Here is a 20,204-nt window from a genome sequence, read left to right on the forward strand (position 1 = left end):
AGCTCGGTCTTTAAATTTATTTGGATTATTTCATTAATAACGTAAGCATGTAAGAAACCAGTATAAAATAACATAATGTAAGGTTCTGTAGTTCCTGAAATTTGTCTCAAATTCAAATTAGAATTTTCATTTATACTGATGTAACAATTTAGTAAATTTTAATGGAGGAAACTGTTCTCGGTGTTAGTTGTAGATATGGACTCGCAAAGCACTACGGACCAGAGTGTCATCCTAATGAGTCCCTTGAAGCCTCAATAAAATAATATGGGATGGATTCAGTTATTGGAAAATGTTAAGCAATTTTTACATTGACTCACGCTCTTTCATTGTTTTCAACTCCAGGGCATGCAGGTTGCGCAGAAAGAGGCTCAGATCAAGCTCCTGGAAGGTCGATTAAAGCAAATAGATGCGACTGATTCTGTTCCAACTCAGCTGATTAACATGCTAAGGGAAAAAGCTGAGTCTATTCCTGAACTACAGACATTGCTTCAAAGTGTCTCACAAGGTATTGTACTCATTACTGATTACAATGTCTCTTGGGGTTTATATATTTTACTATGAAATATTCATAAATAGCACAGACTGTAAGATTTGTAGTTGTGCATCTTTTATTCCAGGCTTCCACACTTACTTAGTTTAATTTTTCATAGCAACTGTTTGAACTGTGAGATACTGAAGCATTTGCAACCATCTTCAGCCAGACGTGCTGAGTTGATGATCCATCTTGGCCTCCTCCTGAGGCCCCCATCATCACAGATAGCAGTCTTCAGCCAATTTGATTCAATCCACCTGTTATCAAGAAATGGATGAACGTACTGGACATAGCAAAGGCCATGGGCCCTGACAACATCCGGCTGTAGACTGAAGACAGAACTAGCCGTGTCCTTAGCCAAGCTGTCCAGTACAGCTACAACACTGGCATCTACCCAACAATGTAGAAAATTGCTGAAGTATGTCCTGTCCAGATAAAACAGGACAAATCCAATCCGGCCAATTACCATCTCATCAGTCCACTCTGAATCTTCAGCAAAGTGATGGAAGGGGTCATCGACAGTGCTATCAAGTGGCACTCACTCAGCAATAACCTGCTCACTATGCGCATTTTGGTTTCAGCAAGGGCTATTTGGCTCCAGACCTCATTACAGCCTTGGTCCAAACATGGACGATAAAGCTGAATTCCGGAGGTGAGGTGAGACATCAAGGCAGCATTTGATCAAGTGAGGCATCAAGGAGCCCGAGCAAAATTGAAGTCAATGGGAATCGGGGTGGGGGTTGGTGGAAATTCTCACTAGTTGGAGTCAAATCAAGTGCAAAGGAAAATGGTTGTGGTCGTTGGAGGCCAATCATCTCAGCCCCAGGACATGACTGCAGGAATTCCACAGGGTAATGTCCTAGGCCCAACCATCTTCAGTTGCTTCATCAATGACTTTCCCTCCATGATAAAGTCAGAATTGGAGATGTTTGCTGATGATTGCACATTGTTCAGTCCCATTCACAACTCCTCAGCTTCTGAAGCAGTCTGTGCCTCCATGCAGCAAGAGCTGGACAACATTCAGGCTTGGGCTGATAAGTGGCAAGTAACATTTGTGTCACGCAAGTGCCAGGCAATGACCATCTCCAACAAGAGAAAATCAAACCATCTCCCCTTGCCGTTCAATGGCACTACCATCGCTGAGTTCCCAGCCATCAACATCCTGGGGGTTACCATTGACCAGAAACTTAACTGGACCAACTTTATAAATTCTGTGGCTACGAGAGTAGTTCAGAGGCTGGGAATTCTGCAGCGAGTGACTTGCCTCCTGACTCCCCGAAGCCTGTCCATCATCTTCAAGACTCAAGTTTGGAGTGTGATGGAATACTTTCTACTTGCCTGGATGAGTGCATCTCCAGCAACACCAAGAAGTTTGACACCATCCAGGACAAAGCAGCCTCCTTGATCAGGACCCCATCCACCACCTTAAGCATTCACTCCCTCCACCATTGGCACACAGTGGCTACAGTGTGTACCATCTACAAAATGCACTGCAGCAACTTGCCAAGTCTGCTTTGACAGCACCTTCCAAACCTGTGACCTTTACCATCTAGAGGGCTAAAAGCAGCAGACGCATGGGAACTCCACTATCTGCATGTTCCCCTCCTTCAAACACCTTCCTGACTTGGAACTATATCATCATTGCTTCAGTGTCGCAGGGTCAAAATCCTGGAACCCCCTCCCTAACTGCACTGTCAGTGTACCTATAACACATGGACTGCAGTAGTTCAAGAAGGCAGCTCACCGCCATCTCTCGAGCTATTAGTGTTGGGCAACAAGTGCTAGTCTTGCCAGCTTCGCCCACATCCTATGGATGAATTAAAAAAGGAGTTTCAAATGTTCTGTAGGAACTAACAATTTACTGAACAGTATGCCATTAACATATTAAATTGAAGACCTTTTTTACACAATTTGAAATAGGTAGCTCAGAGAATTTATCATTTTCCACAGCAAACACATGTTACATAGCAACATATGTAGGTGTGCTTAGAGGATTACAAAATGATTTTAAATTAAATTTAAATTACTAGTTTACAGGATTTAAATCCAAGTGTTGCCATAGTTCTTCATAGATTAAAAAAGATTGACTTTTCTCCATAATTTGGATACCAAACTTGCTTGATTTCAGGGCCTGGTATGTTCACATTATACAAATAGAAAAAATGTCCTGTGGTTCTGCATTGATAATAAACAGCATCAGAAACTCTATTATTTATTGTGCATGTTCGTGAAACACCAAATGACAAGGTGACAGAACTAAAGATATAAGAGTTTTGTTTTTACGTGGGAATTTTGGAGCACAATCTTACATGAAGACTTTGAGATATGACAAATTGAACAATCAGTTTTTTTTATATCTAACCTTTGTGACTTTCAGAAAATGGAGAGCTCAGCAGTGATGAGGAAATATCTGAGTGCAGCACAGGATTAGAGAGCAGGTAAGCTTTTGAGAAATGCTTATAACATTGTTATTAATAGGTAACTTATTTAATGAAGTGCCCTCCTAATATTACATTGCCATCACTGACTTCCTGCACCAGAGAAGAATCATATGGATAATACTGTATTGGAGCCATTAGCAATATCTCAGTACAAATAATGTGCTCTCCCAATAATTGATTAAGGCAGCAAGTAGCTGCAGGTCAGGAAGATCCCAGGTTAGAACTCAGCCATGGCAACAGTTTGGATATTACAATTGGCTTCAGCACTTAAGGGATGGAGGGGATGCAGAAATTGTCCAGGGTTCCCAGTCCTTATTGCTATCCAGCATTATTTGTGGGTGTGTTTGTTTGTGTTTGTATGTGGGTTGGGAACAGGATTGGATGCTGTAGTCAAAGGCATCTACTGACACTCTCCACCCAAGCTCACAAATGAAGAATGGTCACTTGGCTGTGATACACGTGAGCACTCAATGCCCATGGAACCATACTCCCAACAAGGAGGGGGAAGAAAAGCAGAAAGGCTTAAAATGCTTCTATTCAAAAATTCGGCAATTTTTCTTATTGTAAAACTTCTTCTGAAATGTTAATATACTGGTATCTGAGATTTGTTTCCTACAGAAAAAATGTACAATAATATAAAATATTGGTTGTGCAAAATAATGAAGGATCTGAATTAACAAAACTTTTTTTTTTATTATTCATTCATGGGATGTGGGCGTCGCTGGCCAGGCCAGCACTTATTGCCCATCCCTAATTGCCCTTGAGAAGGTGGTGGTGAGCTGCCTTCTTGAACCGCTGCAGTCCATGTGGGGTAGGTACACCCACAGTGCTGTTAGGAAGGGAGTTCCAGGATTTTGACCCAGCGACAGTGAAGGAACGGTGATATAGTTCCAAGTCAGGATGGTGTGTGACTTGGAGGGGAACTTGCAGGTGGTGGTGTTCCCATGTATTTGCTGCCCTTGTCCTTCTAGTTGGTAGAGGTTGCGGGTTTGGAAGGTGCTGTCAAAGGAGCCTTGGTGCATTGCTGCAGTGCATTTTGTAGATGGTACACACTGTTGCCACTGTGCGTCGGTGGTGGAGGGAGTGAATGTGTGTAGATGGGGTGCCAATCAAGCGGGCTGCTTTGTCCTGGATGGTGTCGAGCTTCTTGAGTGTTGTTGGAGCTGCACCCATCCAGGCAAGTGGAGAGTATTCCATCACACTCCTGACTTGTGCCTTGTAGATTGTGAACAGGCTTTGGGGAGTCAGGAGGTGAGTTACTCGCCTCAAGATTCCTAGCCTCTGACCTGCTCTTGCAGCCACGGTGTTTATATGGCTACTCCAATTCAGTTTTCAGTCAATGGTAGCCTCTAGGATGTTGATAGTGGGGGATTCAGCGATGGTAATGCCGTTGAATGTCAAGGGGAGATGGTTAGATTCTCTTTTGTTGGAGATGGTCATTGCCTGGCACTTGTGTGGCACAAATGTTACTTGCCACTTATCAGCCCAAGCCTGGATATTGTACAGGTCTTGCTGCATTTCTACACGGACTGCTTCAGTATCTGAGGAGTTGCGAATGGTGCTGAACATTGTGCAATCATCAGCGAACATCCCCACTTCTGACCTTATTATTGAAGGAAGGTCATTGATGAAGCAGCTGAAGATGGTTGGGCCTAGGACACTACCCCGAGGTACTCCTGCAGTGATGTCCTGGAGCTCAGATGATTGACCTCCAACAACCACAACCATCTTCCTTTGCGCGAGGTCTGACTCCAGCCAGCGGAGGGTTTTCCCCCGATTCCCATTGACCTCAGTTTTGCTAGGGCTCCTTGATGCCATACTTGGTCAAATGCTGCCTTGATGTCAAGGGCAGTCACTCTCACCTCACCTCAACTCTTCAGAAGCGGAGGCAATCGAGCTCCATGCTCATGTAGCCAAAATCCTGAGAACTGGACTATCTTTTTGCCTCCATAATATTTTCCATTGCTCTCAAACAGTATTGGATGATATTTTAATGTTGCTGGTAGCTGAAAAGACATTCTAATATCAACAGTACCATGTTTTGATATGGCTGTAACAGTAAGGTATTCATAACAACCTCTTATGTTTGCCCTCTGCTGAGTGTCAATGACAGGATCCAGCCCTTTGCAATTCCATCACTGATTTTGCCTTGCCCTTGATTGTTCATGTTGCTGTCTTACTTAAGAAAGGATATAATTGCACTGGAAGCAGTTTAGAGAAGGTTCACTTGGCTGATTCCTGAGATGAGAGAATTATCTTATGAGGAAAGGTTGGACAGGTTGGTGTCTGTATTCATTGGAGTTTCGAAGGATGAGAGATGATCTTATAGAAACATATAAGATCCTGAGGGGACTTGACAGGGTGAATATTGAAAGGAGGTTTCCCCTTGTTGGAGAGACTAAAACTAGGGGGCACAGTTTAAAAATAAGGGGTCTCTCATTTAAGACAGGGATGAGAATTTTTTTCTCTGAGTGTCGTGAGTCTGTGGAACTCGCTTCCCCGGAGAGCAGCGTCATTGAATGTTTTTAAGGCAGAGGTAGACAGATTCTTGACAAATGGGGAAGTCAAAGAGTATTGGGGGTTTATATGTTCATATGTATTGTACTTATACCTAGTTGGAAACTGGTATTATCTCCATCACAATGACTGCATTATTCTATCAACTACACAATGGAAGCCTGTTGCATATTTTCACTGCAACTGTATTTAAAAACAAATAGCACTTACCTTTTGGGCGAAAAGAACCCACTGTGAACTGATAGCAGCTGACAGAAATCACTAATACAATTGTGGCAAGATGTTTTTAAGATTACAATAGGTGAAATAGAAAGCCAGCCATGGGGAAATTCAATGTGAATCATCCATTAGTCAGAAATCATTCTTTTTTTTATCGCTCTGGAATACCACCCCACACCTCTCCACGTCGCTTTCCTCCTTTAAGACACTTCTTAGAACCTATCTCTTTGACTAAGCTTTTGGTCATCTGACCGAATATCTCCTTTTGTGGCTCAATGTCATACTTTGTTTTAGAATACTCCTGAAAAGCACCTTAGGACGTTATATTACATTAAAGGCACTATATAAATGTAAAAGTAGTTGTTATTGTACATGTATGACATTTTTATGTGGTACTTAAAGTTTAACAGTCAGTCTTTAAATGTTGAAAATAATATATTGTGTTTAAAGGTTTGTACGTGATTATCTGCCCATTTCTGAGATGTTAAATCTGTACATTTAAAAGTTTATTCTAATAACTTTTATGTGCTCTCTTTCCAGTTTAATATCCAGTTCTTACTCAAAGCGTTCCCTAAGCCAGGGAGATTTTAGAATAAAGGTATGACAGTTATTTTATCACCAAGATGTGCTAACTGATCTAAATTATCCCTGCAATCTATTTTAGTGCCAGCAGTTATTGTGTTTAGTGTAGCCCAAGCTTTGTACCAGCATTTGTACCAAAAATACTGTACCAGCATTATCATTTAGTGTGCCATTTTGCAGTAGATTGTCCAGGTGTCGTGTTTTTAATAATTTGTAACATTTCAACAGTGCGTTTTACTCAGAGGTGATTACATACCCAAATTAAGAGATGTTTCCTATGATTTCTTGCTAATTATGGAACTCTGACTGTGATGACTGTTTATTTTATAAAGGATGTATGCATTTCACATCTGCTCCTACTTGACCTGGCAACCATTCCAATAAAAATTTAATTTAGTCGTTTAGTAGTACAGAACTTGAGTATTGCTGAAAATAGAAACATGTTGTCGAAGCTTTTCATCTTGCACTCATCAGGACAATCGACTCATCTTTGACAACATGTCTCTATTTTGAGCAAAAAATTCATTCACACTCAAAAGTACAACCTTGCTGCAAACTAACCACACTTTTTTTAACATCAAGTTTTTAAAAATCTGTCAACAGAGTGGAAATGACTAATTCGTTTCTCATATCGGGCACTAATGGTTTCTACATAGTTGAGGTTGGGACGGGACCTGGTACTGGTGCGACAACTGTGTTGTTACTACCACTGATTTTTATTTTTAAACTAACATATTAAATTTTGACTCTTGCTGTGGCATTATGATTTTGGTTTTTAATTTCTAGACTGAGCAAAAGACGGAGTTGCCGTACCGGGAAGGTTATGGATCCGCTCTGGACTTGCCCACTTCAACTCTCTTAAGATCAGCTGACGTAAAAGAGAATGGCATCAAGCCAATTGACGTACTCTCACGAGTTCCAAAGGATAAGGAATCCATAGCTCTTCAACCTAGATCTGGAAACACTTTGTAAGTCATTGTACTATTCTTATCTTGCAGTGGAGAGTTGATTTATTTCAAAATAATAGGAAATATCACAAATACAGCCTCTATCCTTGTTGAGTTTGGGAAACTTCAACTGGTAATTGTGTAAGTTACTGAAGATAGAAATAAGCAAAGCAGATTCAGTTGTTTTGGTACAAACTTCTAAATTTTGCATATAAACCACTTGAGTCAAGGATAAACCTTTTTTCAACAAAATATGCAACTGAGATGCTAAAATGTTTTTGCAACTTATTTCAAAATTGCCACAGGATGCTGCCCTTTTCCAAATATAGACCACCAGAATGTCTATATTGAAAATGCTGGTCCCTTTAATGAAACAGGACTTAATTCAATGTTAATAGAGAGCAGTTGATGCTCATTGCAGTTTGCATTTAAGAGCTAGGTTTTTCCCCAGTCAGGGAGTTATCTCTGGACAGAGAGTTAGTCCAGAAAGGAAGAGTGGGAACTGATATTTGGACTGAACTATGAATTGACAATAAAACAGTTGTGGATCAGAGAATGTCATCGGCTTCCTCATTTTGGTGAATGGACATCTGTCTGTTTAACACAGAAAGGCACTGACTCCGAGCCTTGCTACTTCAATCACAGACTGTTCCTGCTAATCACTATGAAACAATGAAAATTGCATTGTGTCTGTAATCTGAGCCTGGCATATTGCAACATATTCAGTTGTCTGACTCACTTCAATGTCGAGTCCACTAAAATCACTTTGTAACTCCATTTATAACTTGTCCCATCTATTTGAAAGTTTCAATTAATTTCACTTGTCCTGTGCTCCTGGAGCTGCCTGTTGGCTACAGAGTAGTACAACAGAGTTTGTGCATCCAGTTCTCACATAGCAATAGAAAATTACAGGGAGAACCCTGATATGCTCTCATCCACATTCTGATGGGCAGCTGCCACCCATGACTTAGTTTGGAATGTAAGCAACGTCCAGCCTTCTTGAGCAGAGGGGTGTGTGATGTAAAGAAACAGAAGAAGGAATGGGAGACTTAAAGTGAAGAGGACCCTGCTCTTTGGCAATATTGCTTTCATATTATACATTAGAGAGATGTTTTATATTTTGCAGTGGGTGGTGCTATTTTTTCAGTCCATTATAAAATGGATTGATCACTTGACACTCTGTTAGAACAGTGCAGCTGGCCAGAGTTATATCTGATGCGCAATTATAATGAGCTGGATTTTATTTGCACGCCACGCTCCACAGTGGTGCACTTTGAGCTTGGCAGCCTTCCGCCATGGAAGTGCCGCTGCACAGCCCCCGTGATATTACGCGTGGGGGCTGATTTAAACAGAGGGGGCGGAGCAGCCGCCCCCGATGACGTAGAAGAGGCGGCGGCTGCATCCCCGGCAACAGAGTCCAGCGCCATTGCACAGGCGCCGGTCCCATTTTTAAAGAGCTTTAAGGTCTTAACACGGATTTAAATTTTTAAAGCTGTATTGCACTTAATATGTTTTTAATAAATAATTAGGAGATGGAGGCCCTTCCGTAACCCCCCAATGGACATTTCACTGCCCAATATTTGTTAAACTTGCCTTATTCCCTTCTCAAGCTTCCCCCCCCCCAACTTCAAACTTTTGCCCATCAACTCCTTCTTACCATCCCCACGTCCAATAAAAAATGTTTTCCCTGCTCCCCCACCCCTCCTGCCCTGAAGATTTTATTCCTCCCCCTTCCCCACCAGGTTCTTGCCCTGGAACTCCATATGGAGTTTTGAAGGCGCGCGAGGTACGAGCAGCGGCTGTAAAATCGGCGTGGGATGGCCGCCGCCTGCAGGTAAATTCAATTTCATATAATTTAGGTTGATTTAAATATTTATATGAAGGGCCCGCCGCCATGCGGCAGAGGGTGGCAGGGTGGGGGGGTGGTTGGGTGCGGTGGGGGGCAGCACCGAGGTCTCCCTGCTGCCGGTAATATGCGGCAAGCCCTTCTCGACGTTGGGGGTCGAGGTGGGCCTCTCTCCACATAATTTTACCAGCCCCTCCGCCACACCCCGTGTCTTCGAGAGGCTAGTAAAATTCAGCCCAATGTGTCCTATTGAACCAGAACAGATTTTATCTGGGTACTAAATGATGGTTACATGAAATATTGTATACTTCAGTTTATGATATAAAAAATCTGATGCTTATGTGCGCTTCCTAGCAACAAAAAGTCTATATTGGGGACTAAAATCCACTTCCATGCCCTAGTCAAATTATCCCCGCCCTCTAACCCTGTTTCATCCGAAGACTACATTTGACCTTGAATTCCCATGTAGGTGAGTAATATTGAAATAAATATTGAGAAGATAAATTTAAATGTCCAAGGTCCATTGATAATTTACTAATAATGTTTCTTTTCTCCACAGTCCCAGGCAATCTGTTAAGAAACTGCAAGATACTTCACCACTCTTGAGGAGAAAGTCCTATGAGAAAGTACAGATCTCAACTGACAAATCCAGGTTAATATAAGACAAAGCAGCATATTCACATAGGGATTTATGCTAGAGTACTGCTATTTGAAATAGACATATTTACTCTCATTAAAACTTTTGAATAAAAGTTAATCTAATGCAAATGTAGTTAGAGTAGAGTCACTTTAATCTGATACTCCTGTTATCTGAACATAAGTAATGTCAGACACAAGTATCATTCGCGCCACCCAATGACCATCTCCAACAAAAGAGAATCTCTCCATCTCCCCTTGACATTCAATGGCATTACCATCGCTGAATCCCCCACTATCAACATCCTAGGGACTACCATTGACCAGAAACTGAACTGGAGCAGCTACCGTGGCTACAAGAGCAGGTCAGAGGCTAGGAATCCTGCGGCTAGTAACTCATCTCCTGACTCCCCAAAGCCTGTCCACCATCTACAAGGCAAAAGTCAGGATTGTGATGGAATACTCTCCACTTGCCTGGATGGGTGCAGCTCCAACAACACTCAAGAAGCTCGACACCATCCAGGACAAAGCAGCCCGCTTGATTGGCACCCCATCCTCAAACATTCACTCCCTCCACCACCGACGCACAGTGGCAGCAGTGTGTACCATCTACAAGATGCACTGCAGCAACGCACCAAGGCTTTTTAGACAGCACCTTCCAAACCCGCTACCTCTACCAACTAGAAGGACAAGGGCAGCAAATGCATGGGAACACCACCACCTGCAAGTTCCCCTCCAAGTCACACACCATCCTGACTTGGAACTATATCACCGTTCCTTCACTGTGACTGGATCAAAATCCTGGAACTCCCTTCCCAACAGCACTGTGAGTGTACCTACCCCACATGGACTGCAGAAGTTCAAGAAAGCAGCTCACCACCACCTTCTCAAGAGCAATTAGGGATGGGCAATAAATGCTGGCCTAGCTAGCGATGCCCACATCCCATGAATGAATAAAAAAATACACCATAATGTGAGCATGTATCTATCAGAGTGAAATTAGCTCACAATGCAAGGGAATAGGAAGATGCAATAGTCAAATCTTGTACCAGTATGTGTAAATAAACAGCGATTTCTGTACTTTTGAAACAAAGTTTTATCATCATTCCATTACATTATTCTCGCACTTTGGGCCTCAGAGTCGAAACTGGGAGGTGCTGATCAAGCAAAGGTTGACATCTCAAAAATTCATTCAATATTTTAAGTAGTTAGCAGCACCGGATTCATTTTCTATCACCAGGTATGTTACAAGTTCTCATCTCTTCAGTTGGATGATCTATTTCAGATTAGAGCTCACCTCTTGTGTTGGAATTCCATTTTTCTCCTGATTTCAGATAACACCCTAAAACATTAACAGTCAGTCAGGATAATTAAAGAACCAGATTACAGGCATGCATTATGATTCCCAAGGGCCTAGTCATCTTAGGAAATCATCTGTTGTATTCCACACCAATTTGCTTGTTCCATTTCATCACTGTGTCAGAAACATTGTATATATTTACAGTAGACCCTGAGACATACGAACATATGAATTAGGAGCAGGAGTAGGCCATGAGACCTCATGCCGTTAATAAAAATATTGACAGGATGAATATTTTGATCACAGTAAATCTAGATGGCAAGCATTCATTATTTCACAAGTAGCAGAATTATAAGATTAATTTTTATTGCCTATTCTAATCTAATCAGTGCAATAACTAAGAGCCTGTATGTTTATTGTAATTGATTATTCGTAACAAGCTGCAGTTTAATAGTGCAATTACATGACAGATTTCATTTTCCCAATCCCCCATCGTAACTTAAGTAGAAGATTGGCAGAAACCCTACAGAATCAACAGAAACGACCATTCATGACATTTCTGCAGGTTTCTGCCAAAGTTTTGGCCAGAGTTCAGGAGAACCCCTGTGAAAATTCAGGTAATGGTAGATGAATTGCATGCAAACCCCAAATTGACTCTAAAGTAGAGTGAGATTACATTCTCAAGGGATTCTCAATCCAATTGGAGTCAGGTCAAGTGCATACACCAGAATAATGCTACATTTGCACTACCATTACAGTGTCAAGGCAATGAGCCGATGCTCCAGTTGTTTTGTAAACATATTGTAAAATATTTTCCTGAAATAGTTGTTGAAGAGTTGCACCCAAGTTTGCCAACTAAATTTATATCAATTTTTAATAGTTCTCTTCCTAACCGTTAGGTAGTATGTCTTACCTTTCAACCAGTTTCAATGGAAAGCCCATTGAAAAGTGGTAACAGCATAGTCCTTAGCTGTCCTTTTGGATTCATTGGAATTTGTAATAAATGTAAAAATACTAAACTCTTAGCTTTGCTCACTGCTTTCTAGCTGTCATGGCCTTGGCGTTTGGATCATAATGTCAACAGTAACCGTTTCATTTTAAAACATTACAATTCTTGTTAAGATTGGAAATCATAGGCTCATATGTTTCTGACCATTATGCTCTGCAGTCAATGAATTTTTAATTTACACAGGATACAACTAAAGTGAATTTGTCTCTCCTGCTAAGTTCTTTGCATTTGTTCTACGAGTTGTGCAACTTACAGCCTCATCCTCATTAATGAAAAAAGGATGGCGGAAGTTGAATACATTGAAAGAATGAGTAGGCTTAATATTTAATATAATATTGTAATAACTACATACTGAATGATGACTTGGCTCTGACTAAATCTGTTTTCCTTACAGGTCTGAATGGAGGTCCTCTGAAATTAATATTACTCCTCCTTCCTCCCCTCCAACCCGAGCTCGTAATGACAGGAACGTGTTCTCCCGACTCACCAGTACCCAACTTCAGACTTTCCCTGCCCATGACAAGTAAGTGCATAATAGAAGGAATTTACACTGTCCTCTTTTTGATAAATGCACTGGTGCCATTATGAAAACTTTGTTCAAATTTATCGACTCCTTCTCATTTCTGGAACTTTTGAAATCCTTTTTTGACCAGGTATTAATCTTATATGAAATTGTCTTGTGTGAAATATGAAATCATCATTATGATAATTTACTATCAGGATGATTATATGTTATGAAAAATGTAATTCTTTTGGAATTTAACAAGTTAATCCAGATATTTACCATTGTCAATTTCCTCAATTATCGATTCATTTATGCCCGGCAGAGATTGATTTAGTCATGTAGAGAATATGAGAATATAGTGAGAATATGGAAATAGTAATTAGCTTTTACTATCAAAATTTAAATATACAAATATAGATATTTTTCCTCCAGAAAAAACAGCACCTTTTGTAATACATAATCTATATGTTGATGCTCCCATTATATTAGAATTAAAAATAATATCCTTGTAAACTGATTTGTTTGCATGTTTTCATTGTAGAGTATAAAAGTGAAATGAATATTTTCTGAAAACTGAACACTTTCCCCGAGTCGTTTCCTCATTGGGATTTCTATTATTTTTACAGGGAATTGTCTGATTTAGTTAAGTTGCTGCAGGAAGGAGTCCATAATTTCTTTCTAATATGTAATGAGATGGAATTTCTAATGCTTTTTGAAGAGAATCTAGAACCTTATAATGTTCATGTTGTGACAGTAGCTCCCTTCCAGTTCTGATTTTGATTAATGATCTCTTATATTGTTCTCAGGGTGATCTAGTCAAAAGCTCTCTCTGTTGCATGATATTAACCCCTAACAAGCTGTTTCGAGTCTCAGCATCTGCTTTTCCTATACGCGACTGTACAGTCTATGGATTGTTATGCTTATTGTTTATGCCACTTAACCTATTGGAAAAAGTCCTTCAAGGGATAAAGAGAGAGAGATTAATTCCATTCCCCATTTGGTAATCAAAGTTTTAACACACTTTATTTTTGGTACTGGGTGAGGATTGGAGAATGGAATTTTTCCTTTGTGTTTGGTAACGCCAGGAACACACAAGTTGTTTTCACTTGGAATCACTGTTCTAGTGACTCTGCAATCTAAAGTAGGTAAATGTTAAATACATTTAAGAAGAAGAAAACTGTGATTCAAGCAGCTAATCTGTGTGGGCTGATGTCCACTATGCACAACAATTCACTCCCCTCGATTAATCTGTTAGTAGCTATGAGCTAGAAAGGATGATGAAGATTTTCTACCTGTGCCTTCTGGGCATTGGAGATGTCAACCTGCCTGAAATAACACTAATGAAGCACCTGTAGTTGTAATATTACTTGGTTTTGTAACTACAGTCCTCATTGCTTATAGTAGGCCTGTGTGAGCGCAACGGTATAACACAGCAGCAGTAATAGAACTAAAAATCCTTGCACGAATAGCAGTGATGGCTGGAAACCGTCTAGGCTAACATTGTTATGGACCTAAATATTTATCAAAACATTTTTAAAATTCTTACCACCTTCATAGATGGACAGAAAATAAGAGGAATGACATTAGCTGACCAGTAGTTACTTGCTGACATAAATAGCTAACCAATTAATAAGGAGCAACAAGGTAAAAGCCACTTTAGAGAAATTTGTAATCATTTTTCTTACTAGCAAAACAATATTATACACTGTTATCATTATACTAGAGGGAGTATTTTTATTACAACCCTCCCTTTTGCTATTTTAGCATTTACCCAAAAAAGTTAGTGACAGAAATGAACACACTCATTAATAATTTTCTATCCTTGTGCAACTAGCATCAATTTAGTCTTGGCTTGCACAAGACCTGTTTTGTATGATAAATTATTATTGAAGTGTTTAAAAGATTTCCTGTGGAAAATTTTATGCAAGAATAACCAATTGATCAACCTTTAATATGTGCAGCAGTTTTATGCAAATATTTGCAGAATCTTAGCAAGATTACCAGCACTGTTTTGTACCTGCAGTAGTAAATCAGTCATTTTTACTGTCTTGAGCTTTGAGCAATGTTATGCACAGCATTAGTTTACATAATATCAGCCATAATTTCAATTGATGGCAATATTTTTTTAAATATATACTTTATTAAAGACTGCAAAGGCTCTGTGATTACATTCAGTGCACCTCAACAAGGTGAGAACTTCAGTAAACACTGCTGTTTCCACACAAAATAAACTGAGCAATTAAAATGCTATAACTGGCAGCTTTGAAATCAACATTAATGAAAGTGGATAATGGTTATCACTTTTTGGACAATATAAATGACTGCCTGTTTTAAGCATAGATGTTTTAAGTAGTGGGGACTGTAATTAATATGAACCTTGTAATAACAGAACCTTAAGCACCATTTGATGATTTCCTCCAGTCCACTGCCAACTTTGTGGCATCTCTCAGTTTAAAATCTTTTGTCTATTAAAGCTACAGCTGTCTAATCAGATGTTCCATATCCAACTCGATGCTGGATCTTTCCATTCTCCACACGCTTAAGCCTGGTTTGCCATAGATTTTTAAAACATTTATTTTCTTAGAAACGGTTTGACCAAAATGAGAAACATGAATTTTGCATAACTAAAAGTTATTAACTCATATTACTTAAAATATAACTTTGCGATATATATTGTGCCTTGTCTTGTTTCTGAAGGCCCTCCAGGAAGCATAACTGAAGGAGGGCTGTCAGTGCTATATGTTTGTCTGTCTCTCAGAACCCATGAACTTTCCATGAACATTCCAATCGATAAATGGAATAGACAAGTTCTACTTGTGTTTCTTGTTCATAAATTCTGTATGTTTGCCTGTTCCAATAACATTAACTTTGTTGGTCTGCCTCATCAAAGTTTGTCTTTTTTCACAATGTTGGCTGTGTTATACATGTCTTAGTCACCATACTATGTGTAGGTATGCCAAGTAACATTTTATTTAAAGATTCTATTCTTATGCCAAGCATTTGGTACTTTATTCTTGATTGCTTGACTGTAGCTCCTTTACAGTCCAATATGGATTACATGCCTCCTGAACATGCTTTTAACAATAGACCAGAAAATTTAAGAAATATTACAAGAAACTAAGTAAAAGCTGGTAAGGAAGTTAAAATACTTTGATATTTCATTATGATTATTAAAGTAAAGTTGCAGAGGATTTTATTCAACCAAAGTTTTGTTTCTGAAGGCGTACCTTGTTCCAGTGTCGTTCACTCAGTTCCAGCAATTTGACCCAAATTGATGTAGCAGCCAAGGTCAGCATCTATTTCTCTAGGTATAGACTGCAACACATCTAGTTCCAAATACATTCTTGAGTTACTCTGCATATTCACAATATGTCCAGTATTCTGCAAACTCATCCTACATTCATTCTGGCTTCTTAAAGAACCAGTTTAGTTTTAGGATCAATTTTAAGAAAGTTTGGCTTGCTTGCTGTAAAAGCGCACAAATGAGTTTACTTACAATCCTATTTATTGATCTTTAGACAGTGTTGTGACATTGCATCATATAATTTCAAAATTTAACAGGTGTCTTGACATTGCTGTTTTTAGTTGCATCCTTATTCTGCAGCTCAGACACCCTCTTTCCCCTCTAAATAAAAAACTGAGAATTGTAGGTAGAGTAATCCTGGTGCAGTTTAGAAGAGAAGATTAAACACTTGTACCCGCATGTGGTAAAAGAATACAGCAGGAGTTCCTTAGAAATCTTCCTTTGGCAAGCAAACCATTATTTTAATCCAAACTTTCATCTTAAATGAGCACTAATATGTTGACCGATGATAATTCCCTGAGTCAGTATTCCTCAGATAAATGTCCATTAATGTAGCCTTTTAGTAGGCATGCATTTTACCTCATTTAGCCAGGAAATTAAAATTCTCCCAGACTAGCAAGAGCTATATGGTCTTTTTGCTAAATTTCAGAAAGTTTGTTATGGAAGCATAATGCTAGAGCCTATATTTGCTAAGTAAAGTAGAGCACTATATAAGTAAAAGGATTACAAAATGTAGCTCCTCACTCAAAACCCTCCATCAGTCTCAGTGTCTGCTTATAAGTGCTCAACTAAGACCCCCAATTAACACCCTTCACCTGCATAAAATCAAACCATTGATATACAATTAACACTTTCCCTTTTCCCCCTCCTCCTTCTGAAAGTGATAATGAAGTATGATTTTGTAAATGAGTATACTATGAATATGTGAGAGCTAAAAGCTTTGCAGCAGTGATGCAACTTGCCTCTAGGCATTTATACGTTGGAAGTTCTTCAGTTCAGATTGCTGATGATTGACATCTGTGAACTAGTGCTCTACATTACTACTCCTAAATGTGGATCGCTTATCACATTGGCAAGACCATAGACCCATAAAACATATTGCGGGGATAAAGGAGCCAGATTTAGCATATCAGCACATGAAACTTGTGGATACCACTCACTCGGAATGTGAACTAACCAAATCTCAGATAGGTGACTTTCCCATTAATAAAAAAAGGTGCTTTGAAACCCCTACTTATGTGAGAATGTTCAGTGAGTTTGCTGCATTAGTGTGAACATGTATCAAAGCTTGCATTCAACTAGGGAAAATTGCTAAACATGTAGTTTTAGGATAATCTGATTAAGAGAATGTTGGCTACCCAAGGCAGAAATTCAGGAGTTTGAACCTTACTCATAACTGACACTGGAGATTTTTTTGGCAATTCACAGCTGAGCCACTAGGTGGAACTAAAAGTGGTTGGAAAACTGGTGGGACAATTGTGTGGAAGTGTTCAATCAGAGCACACTATAGAATTGGGGTATGGGGTTGAGAGATTTCCATCACAATTCTTTTATATTCCTCCTTACCTATCACTCCCCACCACACACACATACACACACAACACACACCAGTTGGCAAAGAAAAGCACACTATACTCTGAACATATAGTAATAACAAGAAGTGAGATTTGCTTTTGGATAAATGAGAAATATGACTTTTTTTTAAAGGTGACTTTTATCTTTAATTGTCATATTTTCTTATACTGTATGTCCTTTAGTTTAGTTTTTGCTTGCTCTGTATTTCCCCTATCTTTTCCACCTTTATTCCTTCATACTTCTGCTATAGTATGAGGATCACACTGAATATTAGAGCAAGACATGGCTAATAGTAAAGAAAGCAGGGAACAATTGGAAGTAGTCAGGAGAAGGAGAGAAATGTTTGCTTCAGGTGATCAAAGTGGGATACAGATTGTTTGGGTGACTACAGATGGATAAGCAAGATCCAAGGCAATCTCAGACTAGTTAGGCGACAGCTGGAGTACTGTGTACAGTTCTGGGCACCATACTATAGGAAGGATGTGATTGCACTGGAGAGGGTGCAGAAAAGATTCACCAGAATGTTGCCTGGGCTGGAGCATTTCAGCTATGACGAGAGACTGAAAAGGCTAGGGTTGTTTTCCTTGGAGCAGAGAAGGCTGAGGGGGGACATGATTGAGGTATACAAAATTATGTGCTGCATTGATAGGTTAGATAGGAAGAAACTTTTTCCCTTAGCGGAGGGGTCAATAACCAGAGAGCATAGATTTAAAGTAAGGGACAGGAGGTTTAGAGGGGATTTGAGGAAAAGATTTTTCACCCAGAGGGTGGTTGGAATCTGGAACACACTGCCTGAAGAGGTGGTAGAGGCAGGAACCCGCACAACATTTAAGAAGTATTTAGATGAGCACTTGAAACGCCGTAGCATACAAGGCTACGGGCCAAGTGCTGGAAAATGGGATTAGAATAGTGAGGTACTTGATGGTTGGCACAGACATGATGGGCCGAAGGGCCTGTTTCTGTGCTGTAGGACTCTATGACTCGAGTGAGTTAATCTAGATTGGTGGCACATACATGTTAAAATGTTAATGATACAAGATTAAGGGTTTTGTACTTATAAGCATGCTAGCCTGCATTTTTTTCCACCCATTAAAGTGAATGGGCAGCGAATGATGGGCTGGCAGTGCAGAATTGGAAAACCCCAGCAAAGATCTTTGGTTCCGCTATCCTGTTGAAGACGTGGCAATAATAACATAGCTGAATAGAAAGAAATTGCACTGTGCTGCACTTAATTTGATTATATGTGAAGTGGATTAATATTTAGTACATCGAATATACTTGAACATACAACCACAACATATTTTTTAAAACGCTGTTCCATGAAAGTACAAAAACTTTTTTTTTAAATGAGGGCAAAATTCATTTTGGACTTCTCTGGTTTCTAAGACTTGGAGACTGAGACTTCATCTCTGCACCATTGGCATTGTTTGGAAGATATATAAGACATCTAACTTTTCATTAAATTACCTTTATTAAAGACAGTTTTAATTTGATTTTAATAAATTTAGTGGGGTTTGCACGCACCTGGATGGTGTTACTGAATCGATTATGTGCTAAGGGGGCCAAGGACTAAATGCTGCAATTTTTAATTTTTTCTGTGTAGTGTATAAGCCATCCTGGTTCATGCAAGACATTTTTTGATCAAACTGAACCATGCAGGTTCATTTTCTTTGGTAGGAGTACGTATAATTGAAAGTCTTTTGGATGGATTTTTAAGAATATCCTGATTTCTTTTTAGCAGAAGTGTTTCTTTCAGTATTGATCCAGAGCAGAGTGACACACATTTTGGAAGTAATTTTACAAACCTGCACTGCTGACTTTGGCTGTGAGCATTGCAACTCAGAAATTTGCATGTCCCACTGCCTGCAGTTTTTTGATGATTTAATGTGAATGGAATGAATCGGAAACTGCAGGTAATATGCATGCAAATTTCCAATTTGCACTGCAAGCGAACGAGACTACCCATGAACAGTGTAAACTCGTAAATTAAGCCCTTCACGAGTCCTTTTTTTATACTGATTGTCAGTAAAATAGAGAAAGTAAATTCAGTAATTGAAGGCGTGCTATATGCTGAATTAATTGTTTTGAAAGGTACTTTTTCAGGTTTGTTAATACTGTGGAGTGATATCTTTGGGTGGGAGATGACAACATGATCCTTTGGGTAACTAAAGATTATTTTCAACCAAACAAAAACACTTTGAACAATGAGCTTTCTCATGGCAGCCAACTTAGCAGAATTTGAGAACATATGTTCTTGGTTGTTACTCAGCTAGCAGTATATCTTTGAATTCATTTTAACTTGGTCTATGAAACAACAATTTGTTAGTATGATTATGCATTGCTCTTTTGGAGAGATAGGCAGTGTTATTTTCAAGTTAAAGGAAAAGTGAATGCTAAATTGTGGGGGACTCAAAGAAGCATTGATTTAAAGGTGCCTGTTGTGGGCTGGTGGTAACCCCCTCTCTCTGTTGGAGCTCTCTTCCTATTCAACATGTCTGAGATCAGGAATTTGAGTTTGCATCTTATCACTCCAATAAATTCATGCTATCCATTCACCTATTATCCTATTAACTGAATTCGCATTAAAAATAAAATCAATATTGCATAATAGAGTTTTGTGGACCGTAGTCACATCACAGAAGATCTCTACTTGCTCTCCAACACTTTCCACTTCACCTATGTTTCAGAATAATAATCTGTTAGTTCATATTCTAACCAAAGGATTTTGTGCAACTTATGATATCCCATTCACTACCTTACCAGCTTCCTGACCCTATCAGCCTCCTCTAAG

At 39.4% G+C, this 20,204-nt stretch overlaps 1 protein-coding gene across 2 annotated transcripts in view; it reads left to right on the top strand.

Moving 5' to 3' along the window:
- The window catches only part of kif21b (kinesin family member 21B), a 168,704-nt gene that overhangs the window by 118,700 nt on the left and 29,800 nt on the right, over positions 1 to 20,204 (top strand). For both annotated transcript variants that reach the window (XM_068057204.1, XM_068057205.1), the window contains exons 22-27: positions 343 to 505; positions 2,910 to 2,970; positions 6,250 to 6,307; positions 7,078 to 7,259; positions 9,644 to 9,736; positions 12,424 to 12,552. In XM_068057204.1, the coding sequence (XP_067913305.1) occupies positions 343 to 505; positions 2,910 to 2,970; positions 6,250 to 6,307; positions 7,078 to 7,259; positions 9,644 to 9,736; positions 12,424 to 12,552 (686 nt within the window). The remainder of the gene's footprint in view (positions 1 to 342; positions 506 to 2,909; positions 2,971 to 6,249; positions 6,308 to 7,077; positions 7,260 to 9,643; positions 9,737 to 12,423; positions 12,553 to 20,204) is intronic.

Source organism: Heterodontus francisci, chromosome 25, assembly GCF_036365525.1.
Source record: "Heterodontus francisci isolate sHetFra1 chromosome 25, sHetFra1.hap1, whole genome shotgun sequence".
NCBI lineage: Eukaryota > Metazoa > Chordata > Chondrichthyes > Heterodontiformes > Heterodontidae > Heterodontus > Heterodontus francisci.